The 21355-nt window shown below is 39.4% G+C and overlaps 3 protein-coding genes across 3 annotated transcripts; all 3 read right to left on the bottom strand.

Moving 5' to 3' along the window:
* Positions 1–594: 594 nt before the first annotated feature.
* Positions 595–4901, bottom strand: LOC128360152 (extracellular calcium-sensing receptor-like). Its single transcript, XM_053320514.1, has 6 exons — positions 4732–4901; positions 4332–4617; positions 3393–4217; positions 3055–3276; positions 2787–2910; positions 595–1508 (listed from the first exon to the last, which is right to left on the bottom strand). The coding sequence occupies exons 1-6, from the start codon at positions 4848–4850 to the stop codon at positions 595–597; spliced, it is 2490 nt and encodes an 829-aa protein (XP_053176489.1). The 5' UTR covers positions 4851–4901.
* Positions 4902–9940: 5039 nt separating this feature from the next.
* LOC128360112 (extracellular calcium-sensing receptor-like) lies at positions 9941–13150 on the bottom strand. Its single transcript, XM_053320441.1, has 6 exons — positions 12966–13150; positions 12590–12875; positions 11672–12496; positions 11345–11566; positions 11079–11202; positions 9941–10854 (listed from the first exon to the last, which is right to left on the bottom strand). Exons 1-6 carry the CDS (start codon positions 13082–13084, stop codon positions 9941–9943), a joined length of 2490 nt encoding a protein of 829 aa, XP_053176416.1. The 5' UTR covers positions 13085–13150.
* A 4257-nt stretch (positions 13151–17407) lies between these two features.
* On the bottom strand, positions 17408–20600 carry LOC128360110 (extracellular calcium-sensing receptor-like). The gene is made up of 6 exons (XM_053320439.1): positions 20416–20600; positions 20040–20325; positions 19122–19946; positions 18795–19016; positions 18529–18652; positions 17408–18306 (listed from the first exon to the last, which is right to left on the bottom strand). Exons 1-6 carry the CDS (start codon positions 20532–20534, stop codon positions 17408–17410), a joined length of 2475 nt encoding a protein of 824 aa, XP_053176414.1. The 5' UTR covers positions 20535–20600.
* Between the last annotated feature and the right edge of the window lie 755 nt (positions 20601–21355).

Here is a 21355-nt window from a genome sequence, read left to right on the forward strand (position 1 = left end):
CATGTAAAATTGTATTTGTCCACTTATATTTTTCAAAAACTAAATAATTTGACAAACATATTGTATGTCACTCACAATACAATATTTACTTAGCTCAACTGTAAATAAAGGTTGTTATTAAAAGGTGAAACACAAAAAATTGATGAAATGACGTTATATGAATTGAAGCCCAGTAATGTGATGATGTCTTTCAATAATCAAGCAAGACCTCTGACAATTAAATGTATATATATTTAATTAAATATTTTGACCCCCCCCCTCCCATGCAACATTTAAAGAACACCCCCCCTTGACATGGTTTTGTTACAAAAACAAACAAAAACACATTTTTTTACAATGAAATATGCAATCCAAAGTAATCATACATAATTTATGGGTACATGATGTACTAAATATGTAATAAATATGAAGTAATTTGGTCAACCATTGATTTTTGCTTAAAGTAAATCTGTTGCCTTTTTATTTCCATATTTTATACATAGACCATTGATAAATAAATGTCAGAAATGATATATCATCTTGCTCACTACTCACATACCACATACAATACATACAAGTTAGCGGGATAGTGGCATCATCTGCTAAACTAATAATTCACAGACCCTTATTCTTATTTTTTCCCATGACATGCTTCTTGGTGTTTTTCTCTGGCTTTATTAATATTATGTAACATTTAGGTGCAAAAATGCAAATTAATAAACCATATGCTGAAGACAAAATTGCAAATATCTCCACAGCTACAGTGAACTTTCCAGGAGAACTGACATATGCTGGGATAAAGGTGATCCAGACTGCACAGAATATCAGCATGCTGAAAGTGATAAATTTGGCTTCATTAAAGTTATCAGGCAACTTTCTCGCTAGAAATGCCAGGACCAAACATATTATTGCAAGAATCCCTATGTACCCCAGTACTGCATAGAAAGCAGCCTCAGAGCCAGTGTTGCATTCTAAAACTATCTTCTTATTGCTGTATCTGAAAACCATGTCTGGAAAAGGTGAGTTTAACTTTAGCCACAACACACAAATTAGTATCTGAATCAAAGTGCATGAACAAACTATGATCCTTTGCTGAGCAGGACCAAACTTTCCTGCAACTTTGCTGCCAGGAAACGAGGCTTTGAAAGCTGTTACGACAACAATCGTTTTTCCTAAGATGCATGAAATACTAAGTGCAAATGTCACTCCAAAAGCTGTGTGGCGCAGCATGCAAGTCCAGACTGTGGGTCTGCCGATAAAAGTGAGGGGACAGAGAAAACACAAAGAAAGAGAAAACAATAAAAAACAGCTCAGCTCAGCGTTGCTGGCCTTTATCACAGGGGTATCTCTGCAGCGGATAAAGATGGTCATCGTGGCCAGTGACAGAGTGGCTCCTAACAGGGACACAACTGTGAGAGCTATTCCCATTGGCTCAGAATATGTCAGGAACTCAATAGTTTTAGGAATGCACTCATCTTTCCTGTCATTGGACCAGTATTCCTGTGGACAGGGTATGCAATCTGCTGCACCTGTTGAATATTAACTGAAAGTGAGTTCTGCATCTTGATCTTGCATTTGCAGGAAAGCAATACATTTAACAATGAATGTAGTTAAAGTGAAATCAATATTTTAAACATAGGCATGCAAACATTAAAGCTGCTGGAAACCCAAATCCACAATAGCCTTCTAACTATGTAAACTAGGGTCTTATGTATATAATATTAAGCATCTAAAAAGTGTTAGTAATTAGTTTAGATCCATATTCAAAGTATTTTCATTTAAGTTTTTGTAAATGATCCTGATATTTGGTTTGAATTGGATGGTTATGCTCTGACATTTATTACAAAAATGACGCTATTCATTCCCAAAACTTTGCTTAATTAATTACCTGCTGTACATTTATATGTACTTTTGTTCTGCTCAAACAGTCTCAACTCTCTCCTTCTTTTAGCAACTTTCTGGCTAATCACAATGTGTTATTATGGATCCCACTGCTTTTCTGAGCAAAACATGCCCTGCATAGCATTCAAGTACTATGATTGACCAGGGGTCCATGATCAGATCGCTAACCAGCTATTTCATAGCTTTAAGTTCAGGGTATGTCTGATGTTGAGCAATGGGAAATGTTAATTATTTTAAATTTGAGACCTAAATCTTAACAGTCTGAGTCAAGTACAATAGAGGCTTTATTATTTGTAGTGATTTGAGGCAGTGAATTTTTCAGTTCTCTGTTCATGGGACTGCTGCTGCTGCTGCCATTCTCATCAAAGAACACTTTATCCACTGAGTGATTCTGCAGGTGTGCTGGATTTGAGTGTAACTGCAGTAACCTTTGATAGACAATTTCAAATTACAATTTTTAGGTATATTCTTCATTAGAATTAAAATATCACACATCCCAAGATATGAGAGAAAAGTATGGTTGATACAACATTATTTATAACCTTTTATTTTTACATTTTTTATTTCTTCAAATGTAGCTTGACCATGTCAGAAAATTGAGTGGATAGACACATCCACTAACTATCCATGAAACAAATTGGCACAGTTTGACCATAGACAGTCTAGCCATTTGTTAGGATTTAACTTGGTCTTTAAAAAAAAACAAAAAAACTTTTTTAATAGTAATGAATGTTAATTTTCACAAACCCTAACCCTAACCCATTTTTGCTGATGTTTAATGAGACACTCAACTCTTGTTGTATTTCACTATTTCAAGTCAATTTTCCTTGAAATACATGTAATTACACTTGGGTTATGCATGCTTGATTTAGTAGGGCACACATTCTGCTGATACATGTCTGTACCTGTTGAATTGGCTATAGTTCCATCAGCACACGGGAAGCAGTCAAAACAGCAGGTGGGTTTTCCCTTAATTTCAGCTTTCCTGGTTCCTACTGGACAAACATTAGAGCACACTGATGTCGGAATCTGAGAAACGAAACAAAACAAAACCAACATATACCTTGTAATTATAGTGCAGCCAAAAAAGTGTCATACTGAGACTTGTGATTCAACAGGACAAATAACTGAAATATAATGAGCTTGGTTCATGGAAAAAGTCTTTTTGATTACCATTTTGCCTGTTCTCCACACTATCTCTTCCTCCTGGATACTGAGCTCATAATCACCATTAGCAGCAGAGTCAAAATGACCCAATGCCACATGTTGCACCTGCCCATCTCTCAGCTGCCAGTTAATAATTTCATAAGAAGCAGGAGGGTCACCATTATCATCAAAGAATACATTATCCCCAAACTGATTCCTAAAATTCACCCTTTGTATCTGATCAGTGACCTGAGAAAAGGAAAACACCATCTGTTACACATTTTTTATGTTTTTGTTCATATAGTAATTCTATTCAGGAAAATAAACAGTTTATTTTGCTAACAATTACTTGCAGTATTTCTCACCTTCTTGGGATGAATTTCTGATATGTTCAAACATGGGCCCACTGTTTTTTCTCCAGCTGGTTGGCAAAATACCAGCTGGTGAAGAGCATGTGCAATTGCATAAACTGCTTTATACACATTATAAGAAACTCTGAGCTGTGTGACATTGAAGAAAACATTCTGGGAATTTGTTAATGTCTCATTGCCTGTGCATCTTACATGAGTAGCCTCGATGCCTGTATGTTCCCCAGGCAAAGCAGGTCTACAGCCCACCATAATCTCCCAGAAATCCCTCACAAATGCTGCAGCTGGATCAGTATAAGGGCTAATGCCTGTAAGGAATGGTTTTAGGTTTGGAATAGCCATCTTCTTCACCACAAATCCAAGGGCTCCTCCAACAGCTTTGTAGATTTCTGGAGTGGAGGGTCGAGTAGCTGTTATCCAGGCCTCACTGCCAATCCACTGAATTCCTGTAATGTTCTGTTTCGCAACTTCTTTCATCAAAATATAAAATTCAGTCTCAGGAACAAAAGCAAGGATTACTTTGACAGTTGACTCCTTAATCATTTCCACAACATTCAGAATTTTATCCATAGTGTATGTCCGTCCAATTGTCCCAACAAATGCAATACAAACACCAAGCTTTTTAACCTCTTCAGTAAAAGCCAGGATCCCATTCCGCCCGTAATCACTGTCTGACTGTATGGCTCCAATCCACTCCCATCCAAAATGTTTGACCAGTGCAGCCAGAGCTTTTGCCTGGAAATAGTCACTGGGGATTGTTCTAAAAAATGTAGGATATTTAGCTCTGTTACTCAGACAGGCACATGTTGAGAAGTAGCTTACCTGTAAGACAAAAACACCAATAGAGGTATTAAGAAATGTCACATATCAAGCATTTGAAAATCATCAAATATCACAGAAAAACAATTAAGTAAAACATCTAATTTAATCCCTTACTACTGGCAGTTGAAATGGTCCAAGGGTTCCAGCCACAGCTAAAGACTGAGAAGAGCCGGCCTCAGCTATGAGGGCAGATATTGCTGGAGGACAAGTGGAAGTTGATTCTATCTCCTCTGGTCTACTAGCCACACTTAGTGCAGCACGCAAAGTATTTGTGGGAGATGAACAAGAGTTAAGGATCCTGTAGCCAAGTGATATGTTTGGAAGGAGAGTTGGATCTTTGTTAATTTCTTCAATTGTAAATATCATCACTTGTGTCCATCGAAATGCTCGTAGGTCAAATCTAAAAAGGTTTTGAAATAGTTTGAAAATAACAGATATACATGTACATATGAGGGAAGATAATATGAGAAGAGGATGTATGAAGCATTAAAAAGTCCAATCTGTTTAAACTTACCCTGCACACTTTACTCCAGGTGGGTTTCTCTCAAATGTAGAAGTGCTGCTTATGTCTTTGCTGAAAACTGGGAAAATCCCCCCAATCATGATGTCTCCCTGCTTGAACAAACTTGGCATATCAAATCTGCCAAGGAGTTCACAGCCAGACACTGTGTTCAAGTGGATAAACAAATATAAGAGAACAGATCTCTTCAACTCATGCATGTTTGCTCTGCATTTTTTTCAGCGAGACATGGACACTGCTGTTATAATAACTGTGTCAGATGCAGGGAAAAGTACTCCCCTCATGAATGGTTAATTTATTTCCCACAGGGCACAGCAATCTTACACTGGTAAGATGATTACTTCATTCAGTGCCGCATATAGAGATATGTGCACTTTACAATATAGAATCAAATAAAATGTTTCTGAAGCCCCTAAAATATGTCACATTTTGCCATGTCACAAATGGGACACATCACATACTTGACAAAGCCAAAGAGCTAATGAGCAAAAACTGTTTGGACAGGTGCATTGATTTGAATACAATTTGTTCTTTAGGAGAGAAATTTGAACCAAGATGCAATAAGTGATAGAACAGCCACATTTTTGGAGGATGTCAAATAAAGCAATGGCAAGAAAGGTTAGTGGGGTACAGCAGTGCAAGCAGGCAAATACTGCAGTAATAATAAATAACTTGGGATGATACTCTGAAAACCAGGTCTGTTTCTATTACCCATTCTGCTCCTTGGTTTGCACCAGCACTACGCCGGCTCAAAACTAAAGACTGTTGTTTTGAGCACCTTTATGTAAAAACCGGCCTAGCAGTTCACAAAGAAATTTATCATAATCACATCAATACAAGGATGCTCTTTCTTCAGTCAAGACCACTTACTACTCAGACTTAATCAGGACAGCTGATGGGAGCTCCAGAGCCCTATTCTCAACTATCAACAATATTCTGAAACCACCTGTTACTCTACCACCTCACTTACTCACAGTTTCACAGTGTGATACCTTCATGACCTTCTTCAATGCCAAAATTGAAAATATCCATCAGACACTGACTGCTTCAAATAACTCTGCAGCATCTCTGGACTCTTTCCCAGCATTTTCTTTCAGCTCTCCACTCACCAGCTTCAAACTGCCCACTGTCTCCAAAATAACTGGTCTCATCCATAAATCCAAATCATCTACCTACCAGTTAGACCCCCTACCTACCCCCCTGGTAAAAGTCTGCCTTATCCTCCTTAATAACTGACATCATTCATTCCTCAACGACTTCTGGTGTTGTTCCATCATCATTCTGCTGCAAAAACTCCAACACTCAAGAAACCTGGTGCAGATCCAAATGACTTGAACAACTTTCGTCCTTTCTCAAACCTGCCATTTCTCTCCAAATACTAGAAAGAACTGTTGCAGCTCAGGTCCATACCCATCTGTCTGACAACAATCTCTATGAACAATTTCAGCCTGGTTTCCGTCCCCTCCACAGCACAGAGACAGCCCTAGTGAAAATCACCAATGACCTCATGATGCCATCTCTCTGGGCTACTCTCCATATTGCTTCTCCTCGACCTGAACACAGCCTTTGACACTGTCTCTCATGACATCCTCCTGGACAGGCTAGCCTCCATTGGAATCACTGACACCCCTGTGGCTTGGTTCATATCATATCTCTCCAGGGGTGTTCCCCAGGGCTCTGTCATTGGCCCCCTCCTGTTCATTATTTATCTTCTGCCTCTTGCTTACATTCTTAGGAAATGTCATATTCGATTCCACTATTATGCAGACGATACACAGCTGGACAGCACATTATCTTTCGAAGCACACATCAATAATGTTAGTCGGTCTTCATATTTCCATCTACTCAACATCAATCGTCTCCATCCCTCACTTATACCAACCTGCACCGCTATCCTTGTAAACACACTAATTACATCCTGTCTGGACTATTGTAACTCTCTCTGTTCTTCCTCGGAAATGTCTTTATAAACTCCAACCAGTCCAGAATGCAGCCACTCGTATCATCACCAGAACTCTCTCTATTGATCACATCACTCTTGCCCCGCAGGAACTACATTGGCTCCCTATTAAATCCTACATTGACTTTAAGATTCTGCTCCTCACTTTCAAGATCCTTCACAACCTGGTACCCTCATATCTCTCTGAACTTATTCACATCTACACAACGTCCTGCACTCTCTGATCCTCTTCTGCCATCCACCTCTTTGTCCCATCTGCCAACTTAACTACCATCAGGGTTCCTACACATTTGGAATTTCAAAATTCCATACTTTTCCATACCCTAATTTCCAGACTTCTCTGCTGGGTTTTTTTTTCCAGAGAATATGCAACATCTGAGTAAATATATCATATATCATATTTCACATCAAGTTTAATTATTCTTAATAGCAGCAAAGTACCATAATGGCATGCAAATAAAAACTCAGGTAAGTTCAATGCATTGAATTTTATTTTAACAGTGCAATGCTTACAATTTGTTTGTGTCCCTCAAGTTTCTGAAAATCACTCTCTCACTCACACTCACACCATTTTGTAGATGAGGTCAACAGTCAACTACAAAGGCAACACGGGCTCAAAAACAACAAGTTAAACTTAGAGTTAGAACTTAGAATTACAACTTAAACATTTGCAATAAATTGTAAAAACCTACATATAGGTTGCATGTGCATTTCTGATTTTTTCACTTAAAGGTGTACCATAAAAAGCAATCATATGGAATTTGCAACACAATATTATGAACTTCACATCATTCAAACATGTCATGACAGCAGTGGTGATGAGAAATGTGGTGCAATGCCAAATTTTGTCAGGTAAGCTGCTTTATCATCCCCACAGGTGAACTTTGAGGCAATGGGGCTGTCTGGAAACATGAGATGAAAAAGTTCACTTTTTCCAGTTCAGCTGTTAAAGGATCAATGCTTCTTGATGACATCAAGAGCCCAGTACACTTCTGCAGACAGAATCTCTGGCCCACCCACATAGGTCCTCACTGAGCCACTGCAGGTAGCTTCAGCTGTTGAGCTACTGGATGCAGCTGCATAAGTGTTACTGAAAAAGAATAACAAATTTGTCTCATTAAGAAAGACTACTACTACTACTACTACTAATAATAATAGTAATAATACATTTTATTTATATCACACACTTTAACAAACTCACAACGTGAATTGTGAATGTGTACTTCTGCTATCATTCGGTCAGCACCACTGTTACAGAGTACAAGTGCCTCTACTTCACTTTAGCCACAAATAGCTTGTTTAGCTAGGTTATATCGGTGCACAGATGCATCGTCAGACTCGCTAAAAGACAATACACGACAGTCTTGATCCAAGAGGTTAATAATATAATTGAATGTTCTCACCATTCATCATTCGGAGTGTGGGCATGTTCACTTAATGGCGTTGGTCTGGGCTGAGACAGAAAGGTTGGAATTCTGGGTGCAAGCGATGCAGTAACAAGACGTCAGTGTTTTTTTCCCATTCATGTGGCTCAGAATCGCCTTCTCCCCCATGTTGGCGATGTCAAATGACTTTGCACAAAACTTGCATCTAGCTCTGTTTGTGAATTGGGTATCCTTGGCCAACCAGTATTTATATATGGAACAGTCAAGCCATGCATCCAAAAACTTGCATCTACCCATTGCTGCAAAAACCATTTGCTTCCATACTTTATTTTTAATTTTCCATACTTTTTAATACCTGGAAATAGATCAAATTTATTTCCATACTTGCGTAGAAACCCTATAACATGGGGTCAAGAGCTGTCAGCCGACCTGCCCCCCGCCTTTGGAACTCTGTCTCCACCTTTAAATCCCGCCTGAAAACACACTTATTCAGAGTGGCATACTGTGTCTCACACTAACTATGTAATCAGATTCTTGTTTATTTATTTATCTTTGCAAAAACGGCACTAACTTCCACATCAATGTTAGCTAATTTATATTGTTTGATGTACTGTTGTTGTTGTTTTATGTGTGTCTTGTAACGTGTCATTGAGTGCTTTGAAAGGCGCCTTTAAATAAAATACATTATTATAATATTTTTTATTATAAACATGGCATTCAAGTGTGAATTCTTTGTATATGTTACATTTTAATAGGAAAAGTTATGTTTCATTCTCTCTTCTCAACCCACGCCTCACCTTAGACACTCCCCCCTCCACTCACTCACTCATTCACTGTTGATTTGTATAGATTCAGCTGAAATCATACCCTTGTTGTGAATTTATCCCTTGATAGTATTGTATAGTATTTGATAGCATAAAGTCTAATTATAGCTGTAAATTGTTACTTTTTCTGTGAAACTGGAGACTGTGAAATTAAATTATTATTGTGGAACTGTAAACATTTTCCGACTGTTCATTTGAATGCTTATGCTAGACGAGGCAGGGAAATCTGTTGCCACACCAGCTCCACCAAAAAAAATGTTCACCAGCCGCCACTGCCAAACAGCTTATTATGCTGAATCAGCATGCCATGTTTGACTTATCTGGATATAGGGCCTATGCGATAGTGCAACTCCAAGCTGGTGTTCCCCAAAACCAAGTTGCAGAACACAAATTTCCTTGCTTTTTGTGCTTTGTTTACATTAATTCTGATACAGATATTAAATCTCTAGACAATCCAAAACATTTTCATTTTATGTATATTTCTAGTGGAGTACCATCTAAAGTTGGCTTTATCCACTTATAATTTTGAAAAACTAAATAATGAGACAATCATATTGTATGTCATTCACATGTAAATAAAGATTGTTATTCAGTCTCTGACAATTATATGTATATATAATACATACAATTAATTACAGTGCCCCACCCCCCCCCCCAGATATCAACACTGTTAAATATTGGGAATAACATTTTTATGCACACATCATAAAAACACAGCTCTCTTTGACATAGTTTTGTTACAAAAAACAAACAACCAAACAAGAACAAAATTATTACAATTAAACATGCGATTCAAATTAATCATTCATCATTTATGGGTAAATGATGTACTAAAAGCCAATAAATATGTGAAGTAATTATGTCTAACCCTGGCTTTTGCCTATAGTTAATCTATTGCCTTATTAATTCCATATTTTATATATAGTACATTAAAAAATAATGTCAGAAATGTTACATCATCTTGCTCACTACTCACATACAACAATGCATTACAACTAAGCAGGGATAGTGGAATCATATGTTAAACTAATAATTCACAGTCCTTTGTTTAGATTTTTTCCCATGACATGCTTCTTGGTGTTTTTCTCTGGCTTTATTAATATTATGTAGCATTTAGGTGCAAAAATGCAAATTAATAAACCACATGCTGAAGACAAAATTGCAAATATCTCCACAGCTACAGTGAACTTTCCAGGAGAACTGACATATGCTGGGATAAAGGTGATCCAGACTGCACAGAATATCAGCATGCTGAAAGTGATAAATTTGGCTTCATTAAAGTTATCAGGCAACTTTCTCGCTAGAAATGCCAGGACCAAACATATTATTGCAAGAATCCCTATGTACCCCAGTACTGCATAGAAAGCAGCCTCAGAGCCAGTGTTGCATTCTAAAACTATCTTCTTATTGCTGTATCTGAAAACCATGTCTGGAAAAGGTGAGTTTAACTTTAGCCACAACACACAAATTAGTATCTGAATCAAAGTGCATGAACAAACTATGATCCTTTGCTGAACAGGACCAAACTTTCCTGCAACTTTGCTGCCAGGAAACGAGGCTTTGAAAGCTGTTACGACAACAATCGTTTTTCCCAAGACGCATGCAATACAAAGTGCAAATGTCACTCCAAAAGCTGTGTGGCGGAGCATGCAAGTCCAGACTGTGGGTCTGCCGATAAAAGTGAGGGGACAGAGAAAACACAAAGAAAGAGAAAACAACAGAAAACAGCTCAGCTCAGCGTTGCTGGCCTTTATCACAGGGGTATCTCTGCAGCGGATAAAGATGGTCATCGTGGCCAGTGACAGAGTGGCTCCTAACAGGGACACAACTGTGAGAGCTATTCCCATTGGCTCAGAATATGTCAGGAACTCAATAGTTTTAGGAATGCACTCATCTTTCTTGTCATTGGACCAGTATTCCTGTGGACAGGGTACGCAGTCTGCTGCACCTGTTAAACATGAACTGAAAGTATGAGTTCTGCATCTGGATGTCACATTTGCAAGAACTTATATCTTCAAATGCAATCGAAAATCAATACTGAATCTATTTAAACTAACAATGATATTTATAAAATGGAAATAAACATATTATACAAATTAAATGCATGTGATGATACTAGATTGTGCATTTTTTGTTTAGTATGGCACATATTCTGCTGATACATGTCTGTACCTGTTGAATTGGCTATAGTTCCATCAGCACATGGGATGCAGTCAAAACAGCAGGTGGGTTTTCCCTTAATTTGGGCTTTCCTGGTTCCAATAGGACAAACATTAGAGCAAACTGATTTTGGAACCTGAGAAATGAAGAAATAACATCTTATACAGTGTAATTTCCAGTGCAACCCGAAAAATGTCACATTTACACTAATGTTTCAACAAGCCAAATAGTTGATAAAAATAATAAGCTTGGTTCATGGAAAAAGTCTTCCTGATTACCATTTTGCCTGTTTGCCACACTATCTCTTCCTCCTGGATACTGAGCTCAAAATCACCATTAGCAGCAGAGTCAAAATGACCCAATGCCACATGTTGCACCTGCCCATCTCTCAGCTGCCAGTTAATAATTTCATAAGAAGCAGGAGGGTCACCATTCTCATCAAAAAATACATTATCCCCAAACTGATTCCTAAAATTCACCTTTTGAATCTGATCAGTGACCTGAGAAAATTAGAATAATATATTAACTGTTAGACATTGTTATGTTTTTGTTCATATTAACTTTACACTTATATGTTGCTAACAATTATTTGCAGTATTTCCCACCTCTTTTGGATGAATTTCTGATATGTTCAAACATGGGCCCACTGCTTTTTTCTCAGCTGGTTGGCAAAATACCAGCTGGTGAAGAGCATGTGCAATTGCATATGCTGCGTTATACACATTATAAGAAACTCTGAGCTGTGTGACATTGAAGAAAACATTCTGGGAATTTGTTAATGTCTCATTGCCTGTGCATATTGTATTTGTTGCCTCTGTGTCTGTGTGTTCCCCAGGCAAAGCAGGTCTACAGCCCACCATAATCTCCCAGAAATCCCTCACAAATGCTGCAGCTGGATCAGTGTAAGGGCTAATGCCTGTAAGGAATGGTTTTAGGTTTGGAATAGCCATCTTCCTCATCACAAATCCAAGGGTTCCTCCCAAAGATTGGTACATTTCTGGAGTGGAGAGTAGAGGAGCTGTTATCCAGGACTCACTGGCAATCCACTGAATTCCTGTAATGTTCTGTTTCACAATCTCTTTTATCAAAGGATAAAAGTCAGTTTTGGCAACAAAAGCAAGGATTGCTTTGACAGTTGACTCCTTAATCATTTCCACAACATTCAGAATTTTATCCATAGTGTATGTTCGACCAATTGTCCCAACAAATGCAATACAAACACCAAGCTTTTTAACCTCTTCAGTAAAAGCCAGGATCCCATTCCGCCCATAATCACTGTCTGACTGTATGGCTCCAATCCACTCCCATCCAAAACGTTTGACCAGTGCAGCCAGAGCTTTTGCCTGGAAATAGTCACTGGGGATTGTTCTAAAAAATGTAGGATATTTAGCTCTATTACTCAGACATGCACATGTTGAGAAGTAGCTTACCTGTAAGACAAAAACACCAGTTGAGGTATTAAGAAATGTCACATCAAATATCACAGAAAACAATTCAGTAAAACATCTAATTTAATCCCTTACTACTGGCATTTGAAATGGCCCCAGGATTCCAGCCACAGCTAAAGACTGAGAAGATCCCGATTCAGCTATGAGGGCAGATATTGCTGGAGGACAAGTGGAATTTGATTCTATCTCCTCTGGTCTACTAGCCACACTGAGCGCAGCACGCAAAGTATTTGTGGGAGATGAACAAGAGTTAAGGATCCTGTAGCCAAGTGATATGTTTGGAAGGAGAGTTGGATCTTTGTTAATTTCTTCAATTGTAAATATCATCACTTGTGTCCATCGAAATGCTCGTAGGTCAAATCTAAAAAGGTTTTGAAATAGGTAATAAAATGACATAAGATAATATTAGAGGAGCATGAAGCATTAAAAAGTCCAATCTGTTTAAACTTACCCTGCACACTTCACTCCAGGTGGGTGTCTCTCAAATGTAGAAGTGCTGCTTATGTCTTTGTTGAAAACTGGGAAAATCCCCCCAATCATTATGTCTCCCTGCTTGAACAAACTTGGCATATCAAACCTGCCAAGGAGTTCACAGCCGAAAGCTGTGTTCAAGTAGAGGAAAGACACATATAAGAGCATGGATCTCTCCAGCTCATGCATGTTTGCTCTGCATTTTTTAAGGGAGAAGGGCACCACTCTTATAACATATGTGTTGGATGCAGGTGGATGTGCCCCCTTCATAAAATGTTGATTTATTTCCCACAGGGCACAGCAGTCTTACATTGGTAAAGGTTATTGCTATATCCATGACACACACACTTACACTACACAAGTATGCACGTACACATGCATTATGAAATCAAAACTGAATTTTTGCCTACAAAATGAAAGGTTTTGCCAACCCACTGACAAATCCCCCCAATTACTAGGCCAAAATTGAGTACATTGATCTCTAAGGTAAATAGAATGTGTAGCACAAGAGAGATTGAGCCAAGATGCAAAAGATGAAAAAATAAAAACGGAGGATTCAATAAAGTAGGGCCAATAAAACTTAGTGGCGTACAGCAGTTCAAGAGTAAAATACTGCATCAGGTTTAGGTTTTTTTTCTTCTCACTTTTTTTATTTTATTTTGATGTTCAACTAATGTCAATGTAATGTTTCAGCAGCCTAAGTCAGCTAAATTGAGTCAGTATTTTCCAAAGTACACTCTATATGAAGTTTTATAACTAGGTTCAGGAACAGAAGCAGTACTTAAGTCACACGCTACCCCCTCTGTACCCCTTCGTCTAATTTCGGACACGATCTCTGACAGAATACACTGACCGCATTCTTACTTTCGATCATCATGGATCAAGAGATCCTTTTTAACACCGCGGACGATGACTTATTCACCAACCTCCAGCCAACTGTCGCAGTCTGGGAGTCACCACTAGAAGTCCAGTCACTTCGGCAAACTCAGCTGCGCCCAGCAATCCAAGTTTCCCGGGGCTCACGTCTCTCTTTTTCTGACAACTGAAGCCAGCAACTCCCTGACTGTAACCCAATTCCAAAAGTATCTGACTGAACCGTTGCCCGCTTGAAGCAAGAACTTAAGCGGTTGCACATCCCTTTTCACCACTCGGACAGAAAATCAGCACTTTTCAAACTTTACATGGACTCTCAGCAAAACAATCCCCAGCCACTTAGTGTTGTGTCGTTCGCGATCGTGTCGTTCGAACAAACAAATCTTTTGAGTGAACGAAGTGAACTGAATCACTTCATGAACTGATTCGTTCCTTTCTCAGTTCAGTTCAGTTGAGCTCAGCCGCGAGCATGGCTGCGGGTCGGGAGTGGAACTGCCGCAACTCACTCACTCGTTCACTGCGAACGAATCAGTCAGTGAACGACAACACTTTGACTGACTCTGAGTGATTCTGTTTCCCCTTCGCGGGGATACGCTTTCATGCCAATAGCATCAATTTCTCCAAGCTAACAGCTAACGAAAACAAACACACACACACGCCCCCATCCCCATTATCGTAATGGACTTAGGCACACATAAAGTAATGAGAGGAGAGGAGACAGAAGAGTGAGTGAGAGTCACCACTGACACAGCGCCACTTTCAGCACAGTACGTGAACGAGATTCATGTCCTCAGCATGTCGTTCAATGATTCGTTCGCGAACGTGAAACGCCGTCATTCAGTTCATGATTCAGCCCACTTTCAGCACAGTACGTGAACGAGATTCACGTCCTCAGCATGTCGTTCAATGAATCGTTCTGCTGAAAGTGGCGCTGTGTCAGTCACTCACTGACTCAGGGCACTGAGGAGTTGATTCACGTTCAGTACATGTACTGCTAACATTAGCGCTGTGTTGCTAACATCAGTGTAGCATCATGTTATGTTATTTTACTGTGCACAGAGGACACTCTCACTGTGTAATATTTTTAGTGCATGTATAAGCAGCGCTGCGTCTCCCGCGAATGATTGTATAATATAGTCCTTGAACGCACCGTCCCTCAGTAAGTGAACGTGAACCTCAGGGCTGAATCATGAACTGAATGACGGATTATTTGGCTGTTTATCAGTTCAGGGAGTTGGAGAGCACTGAACGATTCGGTGAACAAATCTTTTGAACAAATCATTTTAATGAACGGATTCTAAAGGTTCAGTACAGTAAAAAGAACTGCCGTTCCCATCAGCCACTTCCGGAGTCTGCGGGGCCGCAGGGCCATACATAAGGAGCCATCCACAGCTGCTCCCCCAGAGAGCCAAGGCATTTCACACCCTAGGCCAGCTCTCACTAACCCAGAGCTGCAGCCACCCACATCATTCACTATCATCCTGTGTACATGCATCTCTTCATCCCCGCATCCTTCCTTCTCCTCAGGCTCCTACTTTTGCTGTCCCCCTCCAGTGGCCACAGCGGCTGCACCCCCGATGGCATCAATTGCTATTCGGAGGTAACAGTTTTTGTACATACCATGTTCTTTTCGCATTCCAAGCTGCAGGCAGACTCAATCAATTCAACCCAGGGACATATTGGGGTTCTTTAGAGCGTGAACTTTACTGCTGTATCTTCACGGCCCACTCGCCACTTAACTGTGAATCATGCGACACCCCATCCCACCATCATGTCATGCACACTCGCCGCTCCTTTGCCTCGCCCTCCGGTCATACAGAAACCAAACCATGCAGTTTTCAGCTTGCCTTCCACAGCCCCCCTCCTTCCATTCCCCCTAAACCAGTCAAAATCCAGCTGGCAGCCCTTGACCCTCTTCCTAACGGTGTGGACAGAAGAGGCAGACCCATGCTCTACCTCGGCTGTAGCGTTTCCAAATGTCACTTCCTCCACACCTTCTCCTTCTGCAGTGGGGCCCACGCCAGAACTACATGTCTCCACAATCCTACAAAGCAAGCTTTATGTAAGTATTTCGATACTCCCATTAACATCCCTGCCCTGGCTCAGGCTTTAAAGGACTACCTAGACTGCCAGTTTGTCGATTTAATGAATAATGATGCTTAACTATTATACTGTTGGAAAGCCTGTTTATTCCCCTTTTAAATGGTGCCACATTTGTAAGGAACATGCATTTGTGGGATGAGCAGCAGAGCTGAGGATGTGGGTTGTGCCCATGAAAAATTTGGCAAATCTTCTCTGCCAATGCCAAACAGCTTATTATGCTGAATCAGCATGCCATGTTTGACTTATCTGGATATAGGGCCTATGCGATAGTGCAACTCCAAGCTGGTGTTCCCCAAAACCAAGTTGCAGAACACAAATTTCCTTGCTTTTTGTGCTTTGTTTACATTAATTCTGATACAGATATTAAATCTCTAGACTATCCAAAACATTTTCATTTTATGTATATTTCTAGTGGAGTACCATCTAAAGTTGGCTTTATCCACTTATAATTTTGAAAAACTAAATAATGAGACAATCATATTGTATGTCTGTTACGTGCCGTGTGGTTTCTTGCTTCCTTTTCCTTTTCTGCAGGTACCGCCCCCTTTTCTCCCCACTGATTAGTGATTGGCATCAGCTGTGGCTCATCAGGCTAACAACTTAAGAAGCCAGTCCCGGGCAGTTGACTTCTGGTTGGGTGCTGAACTGAGCTGTGTGCTAGACTGAGCTGTGTGCTAAACTGAGCTGTGTGCTAAACTGAGCTGTGTGCTAAACTGAGCTGTGTGCTAAACTGAGCTGTGTGCTTGTTCCTGGTGTTCCTGGTGTTCCTGTTCAGCGGTGTGGTTTGTCTGCCACTCATTGATCGGTTTCCCTTGTTGTTTTTTGGAAGCTCGTCTTAAGTTAATCGTTAATAAATTGAGTTTTGTGTTTGGATCTCTTGTGTTTTGGTATATTTTTGTTTGTGTTGTTTTGTTTGTTACGTCCCCACCCCTAGACACAATCGGGGTCGTAACAATGTCACTCACATGTAAATAAAGATTGTTATTCAGTCTCTGACAATTATATGTATATATAATACATACAATTAATTACAGTGCCCCACACCCCCAGATATCAACACTGTTAAATATTGGGAATAACATTTTTATGCACACATCATAAAAACACAGCTCTCTTTGACATAATTTTGTTACAAAAAACAAACAACCAAACAAGAACAAAACTATTACAACTAAATATGCGATCCAAAATAATCATTCATCATTTATGGGTAAATGATGTACTAAAAGCCAATAAATATGTGAAGTAATTATGTCTAACCCTGGCTTTTGCCTATAGTTAATCTATTGCCTTATTAATTCCATATTTTGTATATAGTACATTAAAGAATAATGTCAGAAATGTTACATCATCTTGCTCACTACTCGCATACAACAATACATTACATAAAAGTTAGCAGTGACAGTGGAATCATATGTTAAACTAATAATTCACATTCCTTTGGTCTTATTTTTTTCCCATGACATGCTTCTTGGTGTTTTTCTCTGGCTTTATTAATATTATGTAACATTTAGGTGCAAAAATGCAAATTAATAAACCACATGCTGAAGACAAAATTGCAAATATCTCCACAGCTACAGTGAACTTTCCAGGAGAACTGACATATGCTGGGATAAAGGTGATCCAGACTGCACAGAATATCAGCATGCTGAAAGTGATAAATTTGGCTTCGTTAAAGTTATCAGGCAACTTTCTCGCTAGAAATGCCAGGACCAAACATATTATTGCAAGAATCCCTATGTACCCCAGTACTGCATAGAAAGCAGCCTCAGAGCCAGTGTTGCATTCTAAAACTATCTTCTTATTGCTGTATCTGAAAACCATGTCTGGGAAAGGTGAGTTTAACTTTAGCCACAACACACAAATTAGTATCTGAATCAAAGTGCATGAACAAACTATGATCCTTTGCTGAGCAGGACCAAACTTTCCTGCAACTTTGCTGCCAGGAAATGAGGCTTTGAAAGCTGTTACAACAACAATCGTTTTTCCCAAGACGCATGCAATACAAAGTGCAAATGTCACTCCAAAAGCTGTGTGGCGCAGCATGCAAGTCCAGACTGTGGGTCTGCCGATAAAAGTGAGGGGACAGAGAAAACACAAAGAAAGAGAAAACAACAAAAAACAGCTCAGCTCAGCGTTGCTGGCCTTTATCACAGGGGTATCTCTGCAGCGGATAAAGATGGTCATCGTGGCCAGTGACAGAGTGGCTCCTAACAGGGACACAACTGTGAGAGCTATTCCCATTGGCTCAGAATATGTCAGGAACTCAATAGTTTTAGGAATGCACTCATCTTTCTTGTCATTGGACCAGTATTCCTGTGGACAGGGTATGCAATCTGCTGCACCTGTTAAACATGAACTGAAAGTATGAGTTCTGCATCTGGATGTCACATTTGCAAGAACTTATATCTTCAAATGCAATCGAATCAATACTGAATCTATTTAAACTAACAATGATATTTATAAAATGGAAATAAACATATTATACAAATTAAATGCATGTGATGATACTAGATTGTGCATTTTTGGTTTAGTATGGCACAAATTCTGCTGATACATGTCTGTACCTGTTGAATTGGCTATAGTTCCATCAGCACATGGGATGCAGTCAAAACAGCAGGTGGGTTTTCCCTTAATTTGGGCTTTCCTGGTTCCAATAGGACAAACATTAGAGCAAACTGATTTTGGAACCTGAGAAATGAAGAAATAACATCTTATACAATGTAATTTCTAGTGCAGCCCGAAAAATGTCACATTTACACTAATGTTTCAACAAGCCAAATAGTTGATAAAAATAATAAGCTTGGTTCATGGAAAAAGTCTTCCTGATTACCATTTTGCCTGTTTGCCACACTATCTCTTCCTCCTGGATACTGAGCTCATAATCACCATTAGCAGCAGACTCAAAATGACCCAATGCCACATGTTGCACCTGCCCATCTCTCAGCTGCCAGTTAATAATTTCATAAGAAGCAGGAGGGTCACCATTCTCATCAAAAAATACATTATCCCCAAACTGATTCCTAAAATTCACCTTTTGAATCTGATCAGTGACCTGAGAAAATTAGAATAATATATTAACTGTTAGACATTGTTATGTTTTTGTTCATATTAACTTTACACTTATATGTTGCTAACAATTACTTGCAGTATTTCCCACCTCTTTTGGATGAATTTCTGATATGTTCAAACATGGGCCCACTGTTTTTTTCCCAGCTGGTTGGCAAAATACCAGCTGGTGAAGAGCATGTGCAATTGCATATGCTGCGTTATACACATTATAAGAAACTCTGAGCTGTGTGACATTGAAGAAAACATTTTGGGAATTTGTTAATGTCTCATTGCCTGTGCATATTGTATTTGTTGCCTCTGTGTCTGTGTGTTCTCCAGGCAAAGCAGGTCTACAGCCCACCATAATCTCCCAGAAATCCCTCACAAATGCTGCAGCTGGATCAGTATAAGGGCTAATGCCTGTAAGGAATGGTTTTAGGTTTGGAATAGCCATCTTCCTCATCACAAATCCAAGGGTTCCTCCCAAAGATTGGTACAATTCTGGAGTGGAGAGTAGAGGAGCTGTTATCCAGGCCTCACTGCCAATCCACTGAATTCCTGTAATGTTCTGTTTCACAATCTCTTTCATCAAAGGATAAAAGTCAGTTTTAGCAACAAAAGCAAGGATTGCTTTGACAGTTGACTCCTTAATCATTTCCACAACATTCAGAATTTTATCCGTAGTGTATGTCCGACCAATTGTCCCAACAAATGCAATACAAACACCAAGCTTTTTAACCTCTTCAGTAAAAGCCAGGATCCCATTCCGCCCGTAATCACTGTCTGACTGTATGGCTCCAATCCACTCCCATCCAAAACGTTTGACCAGTGCAGCTAGAGCTTTTGCCTGGAAATAGTCACTGGGGATTGTTCTAAAAAATGTAGGATATTTAGCTCTGTTACTCAGACAGGCACATGTTGAGAAGTAGCTTACCTGTAAGACAAAAACACCAGTTGAGGTATTAAGAAATGTCACATCAAATATCACAGAAAACAATTCAGTAAAACATCTAATTTAATCCCTTACTACTGGCATTTGAAATGGCCCCAGGATTCCAGCCACAGCTAAAGACTGAGAAGATCCGGATTCAGCTATGAGGGCAGATATTGCTGGAGGACAAGTGGAATTTGATTCTATCTCCTTTGGTCTACTAACCACACTGAGCGCAGCACGCAAAGTATTTGTGGGAGATGAACAAGAGCTGAGGATCCTGTAGCCAAGTGATATGTTTGGAAGGAGAGTTGGATCTTTGTTAATTTCTTCAATTGTAAATATCATCACTTGTGTCCATCGAAATGCTCGTAGGTAAAATCTAAAAAGGTTTTGAAATAGGTAATAAAATGACATAAGATAATATTAGAGGAGCATGAAGCATTAAAAAGTCAACTCTGTTTAAACTTACCCTGCACACTTCACTCCAGGTGGGTGTCTCTCAAATGTAGAAGTGCTGCTTATGTCTTTGTTGAAAACTGGGAAAATCCCCCCAATCATTATGTCTCCCTGCTTGAACAAACTTGGCATATCAAACCTGCCAAGGAGTTCACAGCCAAAAGCTGTGTTCAAGTAGAGGAAAGACACATATAAGAGCATGGATCTCTCCAGCTCATGCATGTTTGCTCTGCATTTTTTAAGGAAGAAGGGCACCACTCTTATAACATATGTGTTGGATGCAGGTGGATGTGCCCCCTTCATAAAATGTTGATTTATTTCCCACAGGGCACAGCAGTCTTACATTGGTAAAGGTTATTGCTATATCCATGACACACACACTTACAGTACACAAGTATGCACGTACACACACATTATGAAATCAAAACTGAAGTTTTGCCTAGAAAATGAAAGGTTTTGCCAACCCACTGACAAATCCCCCCAAGTACTGGGCCAAAATTGAGTACATTGATCTCTAAGGTAAATAGAATGTGTAGCACAAGAGAGATTGAGCCAAGATGCAAAAGATGAAAAAATAAAAACGGAGGATTCAATAAAGTAGGGCCAATAAAACTTAATGGCGTACAGCAGTTCAAGAGTAAAATACTGCATGAGGTTTAGGTTTTTTTTTTTCTCATTTTTTAAAAAACATATTAAATTTCGATGTTCAACTAATGTCAGTGTTTCAGCAGCCTAAGTTAGCTAAATTGAGTTAGTATTTTCCAAAGTACACTCTATATGAAGTTTTATAACTAGGTTCAGGAACAGAAGCAGTACTTAAATCACACGCTACCCCCTCTTTACCCCTTCGTCTAATTTCGGACATGATCTCTGACAGTGTTGAAAAGGCTGTCCTAACCGTTAACCAGTAGAGGGCGCAATGTAGCTGTTATGTTTGGCAACAAAGCCAGTTT

The sequence above is a fragment of the Scomber japonicus genome, chromosome 6, assembly GCF_027409825.1.
Source record: "Scomber japonicus isolate fScoJap1 chromosome 6, fScoJap1.pri, whole genome shotgun sequence".
NCBI classification, from domain to species: Eukaryota; Metazoa; Chordata; class Actinopteri; order Scombriformes; family Scombridae; genus Scomber; species Scomber japonicus.

What these genes read in the sequence shown, in the direction of transcription:
- LOC128360152 (XM_053320514.1), bottom strand. Translation starts at nt 4,850, where the DNA reads ATGCCAAGTTTGTTCAAGCAGGGAGACATCATGATTGGGGGGATTTTC. An exon ending in CAGAAATTCATCCCAAGAAG is followed by an intron (nt 3,277 to 3,392) that starts GTGAGAAATACT and finishes TCCTTTTCTCAG; the next exon opens with GTCACTGATCAGATACAAAG. An exon ending in AACTATAGCCAATTCAACAG is followed by an intron (nt 1,509 to 2,786) that starts GTACAGACATGT and finishes AATATTCAACAG; the next exon opens with GTGCAGCAGATTGCATACCC.
- LOC128360112 (XM_053320441.1), bottom strand. Translation starts at nt 13,084, where the DNA reads ATGCCAAGTTTGTTCAAGCAGGGAGACATAATGATTGGGGGGATTTTC. An exon ending in GGCCATTTCAAATGCCAGTA is followed by an intron (nt 12,497 to 12,589) that starts GTAAGGGATTAA and finishes TTTGTCTTACAG; the next exon opens with GTAAGCTACTTCTCAACATG. An exon ending in CAGAAATTCATCCAAAAGAG is followed by an intron (nt 11,567 to 11,671) that starts GTGGGAAATACT and finishes TAATTTTCTCAG; the next exon opens with GTCACTGATCAGATTCAAAA.
- LOC128360110 (XM_053320439.1), bottom strand. Translation starts at nt 20,534, where the DNA reads ATGCCAAGTTTGTTCAAGCAGGGAGACATAATGATTGGGGGGATTTTC. An exon ending in CAGAAATTCATCCAAAAGAG is followed by an intron (nt 19,017 to 19,121) that starts GTGGGAAATACT and finishes TAATTTTCTCAG; the next exon opens with GTCACTGATCAGATTCAAAA. An exon ending in TGTGGCAAACAGGCAAAATG is followed by an intron (nt 18,653 to 18,794) that starts GTAATCAGGAAG and finishes TTCATTTCTCAG; the next exon opens with GTTCCAAAATCAGTTTGCTC.